This window comes from Equus przewalskii, chromosome 21, assembly GCF_037783145.1.
Source record: "Equus przewalskii isolate Varuska chromosome 21, EquPr2, whole genome shotgun sequence".
Classification (NCBI taxonomy): domain Eukaryota; kingdom Metazoa; phylum Chordata; class Mammalia; order Perissodactyla; family Equidae; genus Equus; species Equus przewalskii.
In genome coordinates this window covers 20500567-20517584 of record NC_091851.1, presented here as the reverse complement: position 1 = coordinate 20517584, position 17018 = coordinate 20500567, and the positions used below count along the sequence as shown (strand labels likewise).

The 17018-nt window shown below is 47.2% G+C and overlaps 1 protein-coding gene and 1 long non-coding RNA gene across 4 annotated transcripts in view; one reads left to right on the top strand and one right to left on the bottom strand.

The window, feature by feature from the left end:
• Nucleotides 1-3768: 3768 nt before the first annotated feature.
• The window catches only part of STK35 (serine/threonine kinase 35), a 45177-nt gene continuing 31927 nt past the window's right edge, over nucleotides 3769-17018 (top strand). Inside the window, exons 1-2 of one of the 3 annotated variants that reach the window (XM_008533514.2) lie at nucleotides 3769-4321; nucleotides 4910-5507. In XM_008533514.2, coding sequence (XP_008531736.1) covers nucleotides 4013-4321; nucleotides 4910-5507 — 907 coding nt within the window. In that variant the 5' untranslated portion in view covers nucleotides 3769-4012. Of the gene's footprint in view, nucleotides 4322-4783; nucleotides 5508-17018 lie in introns of those variants that run through there. The other 2 variants (XM_008533513.2, XR_547050.2) reach the window with 2 other exon arrangements.
• LOC103559771 (uncharacterized) lies at nucleotides 6140-9105 on the bottom strand. Its single transcript, XR_547051.2, has 2 exons — nucleotides 6973-9105; nucleotides 6140-6328 (listed from the first exon to the last, which is right to left on the bottom strand). It is a non-coding gene; the product is annotated as an uncharacterized lncRNA (long non-coding RNA).

Genomic DNA, 17018 nt, shown 5'->3' with positions numbered 1-17018 from the left:
GTCCTCACCATGGCCCCACGGCATCTCTCTCCTCATTTCCCCTCTCTTCCCTCATTCACTTTGCTCCAGCCACAGCGGCCTCCTGGCATGCTCGCGTCTCAGAGCCTGTGCACCATTCTTCCCTCTGACATGGAACGTTCTTCCAATAGACAAGCATATGGCTGATTCTTTTTTACTTCAATCAGGTCTCTGCTAAATGGTCAACTCCTTAGTAAGGTCTTCCCAAACCACCCATTCTAAAATAGCACCTACCCTATCCCTTGCTGTCTCTTTATCTGCTTTATTGTCCTTTGTAAGGACTAATGTTATTTGGAATCACAGAATTCCATTATGTCTCATTTTCTACGCCAGTCCCGCAAAGGCAGGCGCCTGCTGGAAGGCGCCTAACCCTAAAACCCCAATGCTGCCCTTCCCATTTCCCTTCATTTCTTCTGTCACTAAATATTGAGCTCCAGTCATGTGTCCAGCGCTGTCTGAAGCTGCATGGAAAGGAAGGTAGAGGTGTTTGTCATAAATGTTCACATAAATGCTTACCTTGGGAAGGGCTGAGGCGGTAAGCAGGGGTGAAGAGTCTGGGGTCTCGGTTCAAATGCCAGCTGTGCGACCTCCTCCCTCGGTCTCTTCATCTGTAAAATGGGGCTAATGATAGTAACTACCTCCCAGGATTGGCATGAGAACTCTTCATTAATTCCTGTGCCTGACAGATAGAAAACTTGAAAGAAAGTTTGCTATGACTCATCCTAATCAGAATAGGTTACTTCTGTAACTTAAGAAAAATCAAAATGAAGAAAAAAAATTAGTCAAGCCATCAATAATTTTTCAAGTAGCCTGGTCCTTCTCACAGCATAGAGAAGAGTTTGCACTCCTTGTGGCGCTCCTAGAACTTCAGATCCAATCTCTCTTAAGATTCGGGTGGGGAAACTAGCCGGAAGAGACGCCACTGGACTTGCTCAGCCTACGGGGCCAGGGGTTGCAGGAACGGGGCCAGCCCGGTGCACACACAATGCAGCCCTGGGTCCTTAGAGGCTCTAAGTAAAGATATAGGTGTTCATGGCTGCAGGGTTTTGTTTTTCCACCTTTTAAATCAACTTGATTGCAGTCTAATTTACATACAATAGAATTCCATCCCCTAGAAAACTCTCTTGTACACCTTGTAGTCAATTCCCACCCCAAAGATAACCATTTCTGCCACCATAGATCAGGATTGCTTGACTTTCTATTAATGGAATCATATAGTATGTACCTTTTCCCTCTTTTTTTTTTTACAGCTTTATTGAGGTAAAGCTGTAAAATTGATATCCATAAACTGTACCTATTCAAGGTATACACTTTGAAGTGTTTTTAATGTATTGCCCCATCGAAGCTATCACAAGATAATTTCAAGGTAATTGACATATCCATCACCTCAAAAAGTTTCCCTGTGTACCCTTGTCTTCCTCCCCTCCGTCCTCAGCCCAACTGCTAATGTGCTTTCTGTCACTAGAAATTAGTTTGCATTTTCAAGAATTCTATGTAGAATCATTCAGTATCTACTCTTTTGTGCCTGACTTTTTTCATTCAGCAGAATTATTTTGATTCATTCGTGTTATTGTATCAACACTTCATTGGTTTTTTTCCCCCCTAAGCAGCATTTCATAGTATATGAATACCACAATTTGGTTATCCATTCCTTTATTGATGAACATCGGTGTATTTTCCAGCTTGGGACTCTTATGGAAAAAGCCACTTACACATTCTTACGCAAGTGTATTTGTGAACGTAAGTTTTTATTTATCTCAGATAAATACCTAGGCTTGAAATTGTTGGGACATAGGGTAGGTTTATATCTAACTTTATGAGAAACTGCCAGACTTTTTTTCAAAGTGGTTGTACCATTTTACACTCTCACAGACTGGCTGAAGTTTAACATCAATCCTGTTCTTGTCTCATGGCCTCTGTACTTCTTCCTTCTTCCTGAAATGCCTTTCCACTAGTTTCAGCATGGTTGGCTTCGGGTCTCAGCTCAAACGTCCTATTCCAAAGAGACTGGTATAGACTGAATTTTGTCCCTCCCCGCCCCGACCAAATTCATATGTTGAATTCACAAGCCCCAGTACCTTAGAATGTAACATATTTGGAGATAACACTTTTAAAGAGGAGTTAAATTAAAATGAGGCCATTATGGTGGGGTCCTAATCCAAAATGACTATGCCCTTACAGGAAGAGAAAAAGGCACCCCCACACAGGAAAGGTCTTATGAGAACACAGCCATAACGAGGCCATCTGCAAGCCAAGGAGCGAAGTCTCAGGAGACACCAACCCTGCCCACACTCTGGTTCTGGACTTTTAGCCTCCAGAACCAGGAGAAAATAAATTTCTGTTAAGCCACCCAGCCTGTTATTTTGTTATGGCAGCCCTAGCAGACCAATACAGAGGCCTTCCAATCACCATTTTGCAAACATTACAATAACACTAGTCATAATTGATTCAGGTAAGAATTATCAATGAATGCTAAAACCAGTGAGTGAGTGGGTGAGTCTGGTGAAGAACAGGATAAATAGTCTCAAAATATCTTCCCAAGAGAAAACTTCACAGTGACAAAAGGAAAAACAGTAACTCTTCAGTGGAGCACCTTGGCGACACCACCTTGATCAAATGATCAAAGTGAACATCACAAATATTGAGTCAAACCAACGTCATGTGCCTCCCAGTGTGATACACTGAAAACGTGAGCTTCTTTCAGCAGTATTTCTGCCAAAAAATGCATAACCTGAATCTAATCATGAGAAAATATCAAACAAATTCAAAGTTAGGGACTTCTACGAAGTAACTCGCCAGTGCTCTTCAAAAATGTCAAGGTCATGAAAGACAAAGAAAGGCTGAATAACTGACTGCTTTTCCAGATTGAAGGAAACTAAAGAGACAAGACAACTAAATGCAGCGTGTGATCTCAAAGTGGATCCTCGGGAATAGCTATAAAGGACAATTCTGGGACAATTAGCAAAATTTAAATATGGAAGGCATGTTAAAAGAATCATATCATTGCGAAAAGTTCTGATTTTGAAAACTGTACTGAGTTATGCAAGAGAATGTTCTTAGGAAATATACACAGAAGTATATGGTGATAAAGGGGCATTATGTCTGAAACTTACTCTAAAATTATATAGGAAAAATGAACATCCACATATTATATATAATATATATTTTATATATACGTATGTGTATACACACACACATACACGAGGGAATATAATGCAAATGTAGCAAAATATAACAATTTGTTATACCGGTTGAAAATTATATGAGAATTCTTTACTATTTTTGCAATCTATATGTAAATTTGAAATTTTACACATAAAAAAATGTATTTCAGTGACCACACTATCAGAAGTGGCCTGTCCCCAATTCCAGGAGCTATGTAGCTCATTACTTATTTCCATCACACTTATTGTCAAAAGTTATCCTGTGTATTTGTTTATTTAATAATAATACCTAACGTTTATTGTGTGCAAGGCCCTGTTCTGTTCTCAGTGCTTTACTGTATAGCCTGCACCAATTAACCACTTTATACAAGTTTATATTTACATATTTCATTTGGTCCTATCAGCCTTGGGAGAAATGGCCCAGTCTACCCATTTTGGAGCAGAGGAAACTGAGGCTGTGACTGGGGCAACGATTTGCCGATTTGCGAGGAGCAAAGGGCTAACTGGGGGTAGGGTGTGGATTCCAGCCCAGTCTGGGCGGTGCCCAGGCACCAGCTCTGAATCAATCAAACCGACCAATCCCATCAACCAATCAGTATTTATTGGGCGCCTACTGAGTGCAGTTCCTCATCCCGCAGCGCGGGCCAGGAGAGAGGAGTTTGTGCTGCGCAGGAGGCTGCGGAGACCCGGAGGCCGCAGCGGATCGCGGGAATTTGGCGCCTATTTTTTGTGGGTTGGGTGTTCTCGCCTGTGATTGGGCCCCGGCTGCGGCTGCTCGGTCGACCTTGGCAGGACTCGGGCGGCTCGGTATTCGACCGGCCTCCCGGGGGATGGGCCACCAGGAGCCCCCGCTGGCCCAGGTGCCGGCGGGAGGCTCGGCTTATATAAAGACGTTATGTAAAGGGCTCAGCTGGCGCGAACACGTGGAGAGCCGCGGGAGCCTGGACGCCCGGTTCTCCCCCGCGAGCGCCGCTACCACCGCCCCTGAAGCGGCAGCGGGCTCCGTTGCACGCAGGGCCCAGGCCGCCGCCTCTCGCGCTACTCGGTGCGGGAGGCAGCCAAGGCCCGGAACGGACCAACCCCAGCCGAGGACCCCAAGGGGGAGACGGGCCGCCCGGAAGTGGAGGGGCGCCGGCCAGGTAAGCGCGCGGTATGCTGAGTAGAAGCCAGCGCCGAAACTGGGGCTGCCTGCGCCGCCTCGGGCGCTTGGGGAGGGCTGCTGGGCCCCGGCCTGGCGCTCTAGGGGACGCCAAACTTTTAAACCAACCCCCTCCACCCGCAGCCCTCGGGGACTTGGGTCGGTCCGCGGGGCTGCGCTCGGGCTTAATTCAATGGACTGTTTACACCCGGGAGAACACAAGGCGGGGCGCGGGGAGGGGGATCCCCAGGGAGGCCAGGCAGGGAAAAGATTTCCCCAGTCCGAATTGCCCCTGAAGGCGATTTTCATGAATCTCGAAGACTGCTGGTCCTGGTTTTTCATATCCCTACACGATAAATTAACCAAGAAGGCGGGGAGATTTTGCTTTTCTTTCCGGCTCCCCCTCTCAGCTGCGGCCCTTTGGTTTCGTCTTGCCCGCTTTCCCCTCCCCTCCCCTGTGCAGTCTGCAGCAGTGGCTTCCGTCTTAAAGGGGCCGCTGCGGCAGGAGGGGGGAGGTGGGACGCCCTGCGGCTGCGCTCCTGGCCTCCCCGCCTCGGCCTGGTCGTTTAACCGATTCTTTCGGCCGCAGGTCACCATCCAAGGTCCCGCTCCTCCGCGTCCCAGGGCCGGACGGAGGGATGAGGCAGGGGGGGCCCGGGCAGCGCCGTTGCTGCTCCCCCCGCCGCCCGCAGCCATGGAAACGGGGGAGGAGGACGGCGCCCGCAGAGGTACACAAAGCCCCGAGCGGAAAAGGCGAAGCCCAGTGCCGCGGGCGCCCAGCGCGAAGCTGAGGCCGGCGGCGGCCCAAGCCATGGATCCGGTGGCGGCCGAGGGCCCGGGCGAGGCCTACCTGGCGCGGCGGCGGCCGGAGGGCGGCGGCGGGTCGGCGCGGCCGCGCTACAGCCTGTTGGCGGAGATCGGGCGCGGCAGCTACGGCGTGGTTTACGAGGCGGTTGCCGGGCGCAGTGGGGCCCGGGTGGCGGTCAAGAAGATCCGCTGCGACGCCCCCGAGAACGTGGAGCTGGCGCTGGCCGAATTCTGGGCCTTGACCAGCCTCAAGCGGCGCCACCAGAACGTCGTGCAGTTTGAGGAGTGCGTCCTGCAGCGCAACGGGCTGGCCCAGCGCATGAGCCACGGCAACAAGAGCTCACAGCTTTACCTACGGCTGGTGGAGACCTCGCTCAAAGGTAGGGGCGCCGCGGGCCGCGGGCCGCGACCCCTGAGCTGGACTGCTCAGCCCAGACTGGCCCCGGGAGCCCTAGGCCCCGGTCCTGATCCTGTCACCCTGGGCCCAGACACACCCTCCTTCCCGGGGCCGGGCATTCGGGCCCTCCGCTCTTCCCGGGACCCGCAGTCAGTCCCCGACGCCAGCGTTAGCTGGTATTTTCATAACAAGCGCTCATTAAGTGCTAACCATTATCTTAGTAAGTACTTAATAAGTGTAAGCCATTATTATGAAACGTCTAGCACTTTCAAGACGGGTCGGCAGTGGAGGGGGGTGGGTTCAGCGTTGGTGGAAGAACTCCAGGGCCCCCTCACCTTCTAGGGCCTCTTCTGTTTCCCTCCCAAAGCACAGAAAAAGAGAAAACTTTGCTGGACCCACCCACACCCCCTCTCTGTGTGGTTCCAAATATCCTGACACCCTCCAGCTCCACCCTGCAAACTCTGGCTTCCTAGTCTTCCCTTTCCTCTGAGACCTCAGCCCTTCATCCCAGGCAGTCAAGCAAACTGGCAGTTTTCTGGCTAAGTCCTCTGGGGCCTGCAGAAAAATAACCCCCGCAGGTGGGCCTAGAGCTGTCACATAACGACGTCGAACATCTTTTTCTTCCATTTTACATTCTTAATCCTCTGAGGCTGGCTTGGAAGTTGTTTTGCTTTTAGGGAAGATGGGGCTCAAAGAGACGAGGGGACTTTGCAGTCCTGGGAGTTTTAAGTGCATTTAGAGAGAGTGTTCATCCTGAGTGCTCAGTACTCACGTGTCTTGTTGAGACTACAAGGAGCCAGGGATCTGTGGAGAGAAGAGAGGGCCAGTGGGCTGGAAAGGTCTGAGGAGGCTTCTCAGGGGAGAGGTTACTAATCTGAATCCCAGCTATATCCTAGGTGTCTTACAGAAGAGGATTTAGGTAATAACTTTAAAAGTAAATCGTCTTCTCTTCCTATAAATGGAGAAATTAAGGATTAGAGTTGAACAAACGAGTTGCATGTTCATCAGCTTGTAAGGGAAGTTCAGTTGTACTCCTGGTTTCCTTAGAATTTTTCGTAGCTTAAGTGGTATGAACCCAGATCTGTCTTGATCAAGGACTAGATCCTTTGAAACGTGTGGTGGTGTCCCTCCTACCCCATGGGTGGACTAGACCTGACCTTTAAGAATGGGTAGGATTTGGGGTGGGGTGGCACAGGGCATTGGGTTTGGAGCTTTTACCGAACTTCATGATCTCTACAAGCCCACCCCAGGAGAGCTCCCTGTCCCTTTCATGTCAGTTGTTTGACAGTGGGTTGAGGGACGTGATCAGTATCACCTGGGGTCCCTTTTCAAAACAGGCTTCCATTTGTTTTGTCCGTCCCTGCCTCATCCATTCTGAAAAGCCTCCCCTCCCCCAGGTTGAATATATTTGTCTCGAAAAGCCTTTCCAGGTGATTCTTTCAGCTTACCTGGATTCTGCAAGGTCTTCTCTTCCTTTCTCAGGCTGTCTTCTCCGCCGTGCTTAATGAGTGATCTGGACTTCCATATTACGTGACTGCCTTGAGATGTGGGAGTTAGCTTTGCCAGAGGATCCCCTTCTCCCCTCAGTTCATTGATGCCAGTCTTGAAACTTGGTCCTGGGTTTGAAGTCTTTCCTTCCTCACCCTCCTTATAAATACTCTTCAGATTCTCACATGTCGAGTTTGTCAGAACTCCACAGGAAACAGTGGCAGCATCGCATAGTGGTTAAGACCCTGGGCTTTGGGCTTAGACTGACTTTCAGTCATGGCTTGTCCAAACTGACTGCGTGAGACATGGGACAAGTTGTTTAAAACTGTAGGGAGCATTCCTTTATCCATAAGATAAGGGTACCTATGTCATAGGTTTGCTGTGTGGCCTGGGAATGTCACTAAGTGCTCCAGATAAGGAGGAATTCACTGCCTTAGTAAGTTCAGGCTACATTTTTAATTCTCTTCCACCTTCATCCCCTTTGAGAGACACAGTGTTCTTGTTCAAGTTTCCCAAACTTGTTTGACCATAGAACATATCCTGTTGCGTGTGTTGTCAGCAACACCAGGTTGACAGAAACACTGGTATTTTCTTCCTCCCTTTGTGACCTAAAACTGAGGCCTAGAGAAATGAAATATTTTGCTTTAGGCTACATACTTAGTATGTCCCTTTCAGTTGTTTGGAGTCTTCAAAATATTTGAGCCTCTATTATGGGTTAGGTAATGTTCTGGGCTCTGCAGTAAAGAAAATGCGCATGGTCTTGGTTTATGAAACTGATGTTCACATTTACAAGTCAGGTGTAAATATAGCAAGCAGTAAATAGGCATCTGTTTTTTGCTATTAATATTAAAGTGGAGAACAAAGACCCACTCCAAGTTAAGTTTTCCTTACTTCAGCTTCCAAAATTTAGCAGTCTTAATCTGCCCTGGGGCACTGGGTACAGCACGCTGATATCATTCAGAAATGTCAGAGCTGGAAGGAATCTTAGAGATAATCTCGTTCAGTTTTATCGTTAAACAGAAAGTCCTTTGCAATCACCTTTTGCATAGTCTCCTGCGATTTAGAATAATTTTGAAATAGACCAAAAATCGTTAATCTGCCTTAGTCTCAACTGAACCAAATTCACATACTTTCACCAAGACCCTATAGTGGTATTTGCATGGGGGTGGGGGTGCAGGACACTCTTTGCCCCAAAGGAACTTAATTTGAAAAGTTTGAAGACCTATAGAAGACCTCAATGCTAATTAAGGGCACGGGCGGAAAAGGCAACGTGGCTCATTAACAAGGGCTTTGTACAGAGTGTTGTAGAGAATTGACGGGAATAAGAATCAGGAGTCAGCCAGCAGTTAGCAGAGAAGGTGGGCTTGAAAGAAGGGGAGCCTTTGAAAGAAGGACCGTGTGCTTGGGTAGAGAAGAGAGACAGTGGAATTTATTTCACACTTGGGCCAAATAGAGAGTATGTGTTTTTTCCCCCTTCAGTATCAACTCTAGTGAATACTACTCAGAGGGCATTTCTATAGTCTTAGAAGTTATTTGACATGTAAATAATCCAGTATCACAAAGATGAGGGGACTTAATGTAGTTCTTGGTCTCATCCAACTTTGTTTGGGAGACTTCCGTGTCTTCTGTCCTTCCTTTCTCTGAACAAAGACCAGACAGATCCCAGCCAGAGCCTTATGTGGAGAAGAAGCTTCAGAGTCAGTAGCTGTCTTAGGTGACTGATCTGGTCTTCTTTTTCACAGGAAAGGAAACAAGCCCAGAAAAGGGACGGAGTTTGCCCCAGATGAGTTAGTGGTAGCATTCAAACCAGCCTCTAGGCTTTTTAAAACCAGGTTAACAATCCTGTAAATTATTTGGTTAATGTCTTAACTTTTAAGTACTTTTCACAAAAAAAGAGGAGATAAGGCATCAACAGTTTGGTTTTATCCTCCTGTTTCCATTGCTGATGGACCCTTTCCTGAATACATCTCAGTTCAAGATTACTGCCACTTGGGAGACGGCAGGCAAGCCTGAGCTCGTTGTCAAACTCAGAAATTCTGGTGTTCTCACTAATGCACACGGTGATCTTTCTGACAAATAGCAAGTCAGGACCAAAAAAATATCTAGAACAAACTCTCAAGACTCATAAACCGAATATTTAGAAATTTGGAAATGCTGGGAACTTAGCTTACCCCAGCTTGGTAAGACACTAGTTCTGCTTTACCAGTTATTTGATGTTTGCTGTACTCAAGATGCCTTTAATTGGCTTGACATGGGTGGGCATTTCGGCCCTTGGGGGGATATGCTTGTGTGTGTACCCATGCCCAGTGGTGACTGTGAGCCAGGCACCGTATTAGAAGAGGTCATGCCAAGTTTCCTCCATGAGGCATGCAGAAGACACGGCAAGGTCAAGGTCACTCCTGAGTGGTGGGTATCCTAGGAAACAGTAGAGGCTTTCTCTGGGAGTGTGGAGACATGGGGAAGCAAGGAAGGAAGTAGACTTGAGGTAGCTGAGGGGAGGACTTGAGGTAGTGTGGGAAGGGAGTCCAGGATCCTAGCAGTGGACTGGCTGGCCACCTGCAAACTCCCGCCTGTCTGTTAAGTGCCTAGGGAAAGCTTAGGCTCAGAGCTGGGCCACCCCCTGCCCAGGCCCCTAGAAGGCAACTCTGAATTCTCTAGTGTAGCTTGGGACCTCAGAGTTTAGAGATCCCCTAGGTAAAGGCAGAGCTGGGTGATGATCTGTGGCTCCCCTCACGTAAATAGAAGGCCGCCTTATGGGCCCTGGAAGTTAACAGGATACGGTAGAACGCGGATACTGACCTGGAGTCAGAAGGTCTTAGTCCCACTTTCACCCTCTTAAAAGCTAAAACCTCCTGATTACTATGTGCCTGCGCTGTTCAAAGGCTTTATACCTATTAACTGGTTCAGTCCTCACAACCGCCGTTTGAGGTCAGTACCGTAATACCCCTATTTTACAGGTGAGTCAACCAAGGCAGTTAGGTGAAGGAGATTACCCAGTGTGAAGCAGCTCAGCAAGAAGCCAAGCCAGGATCCCAGCCCAGGCACTCTCGGTTGAGGCGGCTTTCCTTGACAGCTCGGCTGCGCTCTGAGACAAGTGGCTTAAGTTTCGGCGACTTCTATTTTTCTTGGTTGTTAAATAGGCATAATCGTATTTTACTCAAACTGATGGCTACTCTTTATTTTTAGTTATGTATTAATCAGTACTGTGGCACTGGTGATTTGTTCTGGTGTCTTCTCTGTGTCTCAGCTGCTAGGGACCCTGTACCTCCTTTCTGGTCTGCTGTTGAACGTCTTGGGACAACCACGCAGCCTTCTCTTGCCTGCCTCCCTTCCTTCCGTGTGCATTGGGGGTTTTAGATACCAGCCCCAGGAGATAGAAATAACCCTTAATTGAGAGCTTTGGTTAATTGGGGTTGCATTGGTTAGGGCTTTTTATAGTGTAAACTCTCAGAGCTTAGCTTCCTAATAGAATGTCAGTTTACTTTCAACTCCTGTTTGGCCTTTGGTGGTATCCTTAGGGCTAGGAGCCTTCCTTACTGACTTACAAATTTTGGAGGCTTACCTAGTTCTCTTTAATTTACATATTCTGTATGCCCTATGCTAGAACTTTCTCTGTTCTTTCTCTTTTTTAAGCCTCTCCAGCTCACAATTCTAATCTTGATTCATTTCACCCAGTTACTGAGCACCTACTGTGTGTGAGGTGCGCTGTGGGGAGCCCAGAGACTTGGTCTCGTTCCACTGTGAGTGGCCAGTCTGTGGAGGAGATGAACACAGCACAATAGATGTTACTTCGCTGCAGCCCGTGAGAGATGCTCAAGGGGGAACAGCTGCCGGGAATGTAGACTAAGTTGGGGGAAGGATAAGTTGTAAAAAGGTAAATCAGAAGCAATCCTGGCAAGAAGTAGGGCCTAGGTATGTGGAGAGAGAAGTGAGCCAGGACAGCCGTGGGTTACTCCCCACTCTGGTTGGCTGGTGGAATCTGCATTTTAACAAGATCCCTGTAATGTTCGAGTACTAAATAGGTCACCTTGCATACTGTTTTCATATGCATTCTCTCATTTGATCCTCTCTACTTTAATTTTGTGTTTTTGTAACCTAGTTTTATACTGGAGAAAATCAAGTCAGATAAGGTCGAGTCACGTTCCTGGTACTGGACCAGTGAGGGTCAAGGTCTAAATTTATGTCTGGGTCCTCTTTCCAATTCCATGTTCTTGACACGCTGCCTTATGACCATGTTGGAGGGCTGCCAGTGGTGTCCAGACAAGTGACATAATTAACATGCAGTAATTGTCTACTCTGGTGTCCAGACACCATGCACGATGCTTCGTATGTCACAATTAAGCCTTGTAACAGCCCAGTAAGATAGGTGTCTCTTCTCAGTTTATGGAAAATGGGGTCTTAAGAAGTTTTCCTCGGAGCACTTAGCCATGTAAGTGAGAGAGTGGAGGTGGTGTTGACCTCAGGTCTGGCTAGCACCACAGCCCTTGTCCTGGTGTTAGACCTGAGGGTTCATATTTGGCCTCTTGGCCTCTGTAGGGCACTGTATCTTGCCTTGGCAGCCACTCTAAGGGGATTCTGTAATGCACAGTGACATTTGACTAATCTTATGAAGTACTTTGAACACACCCTGTGGTGTTGACACTGGACCCAGCCTCTCTATAGTGACACAACACAGCCCAAGGTCATTGAGACTGGGACCTGGGGTTGGTCTATAAGCTCATCTTTCCTTGGGAAGACATTCTGGATGGAGTCTTCAGCTTCTCAGGACTGATCTTCAGCTGAGCCACTTCTTTAAATAAAATATATATGTATATTTTTTTTTTGGTGAGGAAGATTGCCTCTGAGCTAACATCCACCACCAATCCTCCTCTTTTTTGCTGAGGAAGATTCGCCCTGAACTAACATCTGTGCCCATCTTCCTCTGTTTTATGTGTGGGACCTCTGCCACAGCTTAGCTTGATAGGCAGTGTGTAGGTCCGCACCTGGAATCTGAATCAACGAACCCTGGGCCACCGAAGCGGAGCGCACAAACTGAACCACCTCATAGAGGTCACATAACACATCATAAGTTTAACGTGAAGTGAAAATATAAAATTATATTTAAGAAAAAAAGATTAGGGCTACCAGGGTGGCCCCAAAATAAAATATTTTAGTGTACAACTCTTAACGAATCAAAAACAGGGATGGCTATAGTCATAGCAAATTCAAACTTCAGTTTTCTGGATTTCTTTCTATTTTTCTTAAACAAAAATCTATAATTTTATATTTTCACTTCACGTTAAACTCGTGCTGTATTATGTAATCTCTTTTAGCTTTCTGTTTAAGTAAGTTTTGTTGAAATATAACGTAGCCCTTTAAAGCATTCAAGTGGCAATACCATAATAGACCGTGAACTCTTCCCAGACAGTTGTTTCCAGTATTTCACTTTCACTGTACTGTATGGAATACCAGTTCTAGGTATTTTTGGTGTTCGATGTTCCTTTTTGTTGCTGTTGGTGGTCGGTGTTTGTGTTTGTTTGGTCTTTTTGATACTCTTCTCATAGAATAAGTTCCTACAGTGGGCTTTTTCTGTCAAATAGATTGAGCATTTTTACGACTTGTGATACATATTGCCCAATTGCTATCATCTCAGCACATTTAAGTCAAAATTGCAATTAGTTCTCTACTGAAAAATTAATCTGCACATTGTGTTTGGACTGTAACACTAGGGACTTGAACGTTAAACCCCTTGGGGACACACATAAGAGGGTGCCTACAAGGAGCTTGTGTCGAAGTGGAAAGTGAACATCTAGGTGGTAAATTCTGCTCTGGGCTCAGAGGCAATAGTAGGGCATCATGATAGGAATCGTGGCTGTGGAGGCTCTGAGTCCTGCCCCTGACTAGCTGTGAGACCACAGGCAAGTTATTTAATCTTCTGAGCCTCAGTTTCCTCACCTGTGAAAGGGGATGTGATTATCACCTACGTAGACGGGTTTGGAGGAAGAAGATTGGCTAGAGTACTGTTGATTCCAGACCTCCGAGACCTTTCTCCACCGCCTTCTTACCGCCTCCCTGGCCAGTCCTCTCTTGGGGTTTCACAAACTCCCGATGAGTCTCTGGGGTGCTGGTCTGTCTTCATTGCTAACTCCTCATGCCTCCAGTGGGCACTTGTTTCATCGATTCTAAGACTTGCTCTTCACGTGTTAACATCTCTGAAATCAGAACTGAACCTAGTCAGCGTTGTCAATAGCCTGTATTTTGTTCTTAAATGTTGTGTCTTAAAATAGATGACTTCTTCGATTCAATAAACAGTATATCTTTCTAAAATATATCAAGAACTTCTAGTCACTTCCCATTTCTTTTTTTTTAAGATTTTATTTTTTCCCTTTTTCTCCCCAAAGCCCCCTGGTACATAGTTGTATATTCTTAGTTGTGGGTCCTTCTAGTTGTGGCATGTGGGGCGCCGCCTCACTGAGGCTCAATGAATGGTGCCATGTCCGCGCCCAGGATTCGAACCAACGAAACCCTGGGCTGCCGGCAGCGGAGTGCGCGAACTTAACTACTCGGCCACAGAGCCAGCCCCCACTTCCCATTTCTTAGTCTGAGTTCAGATCCTTAGTCTGACAAACACCATTTCTTGTGACTTGACTCCAGCGTCTTCCTCTCTAGCCTCATTTCTGCTTATCTCCTACTACATCTCTTCTGCGATCACCCAGATTACTTGGGTCCCTGTCTGCGAGCTCAAACCCCCTGTGCTGTTGCCCACTCTCTTCGTTCTGGGAGACACAGCTCAGGGGCCACCACTCTGGCAGTGATTCTTAGCCTGCCTTTCTCTCATCCTGACCACCTGTCCCTGCTCCTCAGGCTGAACTGTGCCCTATTCTTGGTTCTCATAACTGTAGTCATTCTGCTTCTAATGACCAGAAACCTTCATAAGGGCAGAGACCACTTGGCATCTCATCTCTGGTGTGTGTCAAGCACTGTGCCCTCGGGAAATGCTTCAGTGGAAGTGAGGAGAGCATGGAGATCCAACTTCTGGAGGAGGCTTGGGATTAGGCCCATAAAATGCTGGGTATCTTGTATCCCTTTCCACGAGATGCCTGCCTTTCCTCCGCCCAGACTGACTTATCCTCGTGCCAGGCCTGCGGCCTCAAGTTTCTGAATAAAGCAGGCCCCACTTTGTCGGACAACTTCAACACTGCTTATTCCTGTGAGTAAGGAGATGCGGGGCACCTGCTTGATATTTTTGTTTTTTCATTTTCTCTGTCTCCCTGTGAGTTGTGGCATAGAATATGTTTTGAAATACAGAGTTTGTTTCATGGTCTCCTGGTTATCAGACTTGAGGGAAAGGTAATAAAACTCTCCTGGAGGTGGGCTTGCCTCTCTTGAATCAGAGTGCCATTTCTTAGCCCCCTGAGAGATCGCACTGTCTGGTGGGAGGACTTGGCCTGGAGGTTCGCAACTACCCAGCTGCTCATGGCAGTGGTCTTGGGCAAGTTACTTACTTTTCCCAGCCTTAGTCTCCTCACCTATAAAACAGTGTCCAGCGGGATGAGATAGCTCACATACTGCGCCTTTAAAATAGTGCCTGGAACCCAGTGGGCTCTCTACGTTTATTTGCCTCAAATCCTTATCACCTCCAGATAACACACTCACTGTTTTCTCCCCCTCTGGGAAGCTAAATTTTTAATTCTTACTAATCTCGTGGAACTGTCAGATTATACCAAACAACAGGGTTACAAAACCTAAGTAAATTTTGTTTCTATTGGCCCAAAAAACTGTAAACTTCACGTGAGGATCCTTCTTGCTGCATGTGTCTACTCCAATGATACATCCTGAAACTGGGGAAGTAACCACAGGGTGGCTTCAGTGACCTGCTGGGCCCTGTGGGGTGGACCTGAGCTAAAGCTCCACTGATCACCTGACCTCGATCACCATAAGGCCCTCCTCTGACAGGTGGACCACAGTGACATTTGGGTTTCCAGGAATTAGTGTCATTTCAGAACCAGTATTTGGTAAGCCCTGAGAGTTTGACCACTTTCCCTTCCCCAGTGCACAGTCACCTTGGTAAAGCATAAGATAGAGCCTTAGCTGGTCAGAAGAGGGCAGTTAGCTGGGAAATCAGGCAAGTGTCAGGTGGGTTGGCGTTCAAGCTGGTCCCTAAGGTGCACATTCAGACATGCCTGCAGGGATTGGGGGAGGAGGGTCTCTTTTTAGGTAGAGATCACTTCAAATAAAAGTGGCCCGATCTGGCTAGAACATGGGTTTTGGCTGTTACAGCCTGAGAAGTGTAATGTAATCATCCACGTTCATTTTCTGATTTCAATCTCATCTTTTGCCTAATGTGTGAGACCTTTATCCTATGGCCCACAGCACTGGGATTATTGAAATCAGTGACTTCCTGGGATTCAACTGGGGTCCGGTGGGAATGGTGATGTTAGTGATGGGTCAGGATGTGGTTCCCCCAAGTATCTTACAGTCAGCAAAATGTATTTCATGCCTGTGACTTAACAAGACTGAGGCTCAGAGAGATTCGGTGACTTGCCCAAGGTTCTAGCCATCTTTCCATCATGCCTCAGTCTCCCCATGTTTTCCTTTGAACTAAGAAACTATGCAGTAAACCAGTGGGCAAGGCAGAGGTCTAAACCCAGACTCCTTGCCTCTGGTCTCTGCTCCTGTTAACTTCATCCTGGCTTGCTTCTTGACAGGAATGCATTGAGTGCCACCTCCTCTCCCTCCATCTTGCAAGGAAAGGACTGGAATTCTCACATGCCTCTTATGTTTTTTAATGGGCAGCTGGGGATTCCTGTGGGAACATAGATGCTGCACCTTTTCCTGAAGCAATCCCAAGGCCCTGTGTGTGCAAAGAAGTCCTTTCTGTCTCTGGGATGAGTGGCCTCGTTCCCCAGTCAACCATTCTGTCGTGCTCACTGATGCTGTTTCTGACTCTGAGAATGCCTCTTCCTGTCCAGTGCTTTCCTCTCCACAAATAGCCCCTCCTTTCGCATCTCCTGAGCTTAGCTCACTCCCTTGAGCAAGCTCCTCCGGCCCGGGCCCCATCTGTCCCACCCACTCACTAACTCAGGGCACTTTTTCTTTTACCCTTTTTCTCTTTCCCTGGATTCTCATAACCTGGACTCAGATTGTCGTCTGTTTTGCAGACTTGTTTTCCTTTTACTTCAGTTGCCATAGTTACCAACTTTGTGTATAAAATCACCACCATTCCCCACCCTTTATTTCCCCACTGTTTCAGTGAAAAAGTTTCAGTTTTCGGATGTGGCCTTTGCAGAAGGAATCTGATGGCTTGCGGATCGTTGCCTTTCTGGCTCTCCCACCAGCAAACATTTCTTGCCCTCCTTGTTGAGTCTTTACTCTGGGGTCTAGACTGGTGTGGGTTTCAGATCACCACTTCATTTTTGCAGTGTTTTTAGATAAAGGTTCTCAGCCCAATAGAGCCAGTGACCTAGAAAGAGGATTATGAGATAGGAAACAACTGATTTAAAAAAAAAAAAAACCCATTTGCCCTAAACTGGGTCTACTGTATTAGTTTGATTGTGAGTAATAGAAACAAACAAATTATATAATTACAGGAGAAGTGAGATCTGTCAGATCGTGGTCAAAAACCTAAAACTTTTGCCTCATCTGTCTAGACGTCTTCTCTCCCCAATCCAGAACTCCCAAACCATGGCCTTTGGTAGACTGTGTGCCTTGGTAATTTCAGGGCCATTTGGGTTAGCAGGGATCATCCGGGTCACCAGTTCTTCATAATGGAGTAGAGTGAATGACTGGTAAAAGTCAATTACTGGCAGAGGCTGTATGAGCAGCTGCACCCCTCATTTTTGGTAGAATGGAGATACCATCATGGGGATCAGAGGACTTCTTTTCAAGCCCTGGCTCAGTCATGAGTGATTCACGTGACCACCCAGGGCAGGCCCAGCCTCCTCATCAGCAGAATAAGGCATCTGCCTGCTTAGGCTTAGCTTTTGGGACACTTCTAGTCATCAAATGACTTCATGTAAGGGGTCAG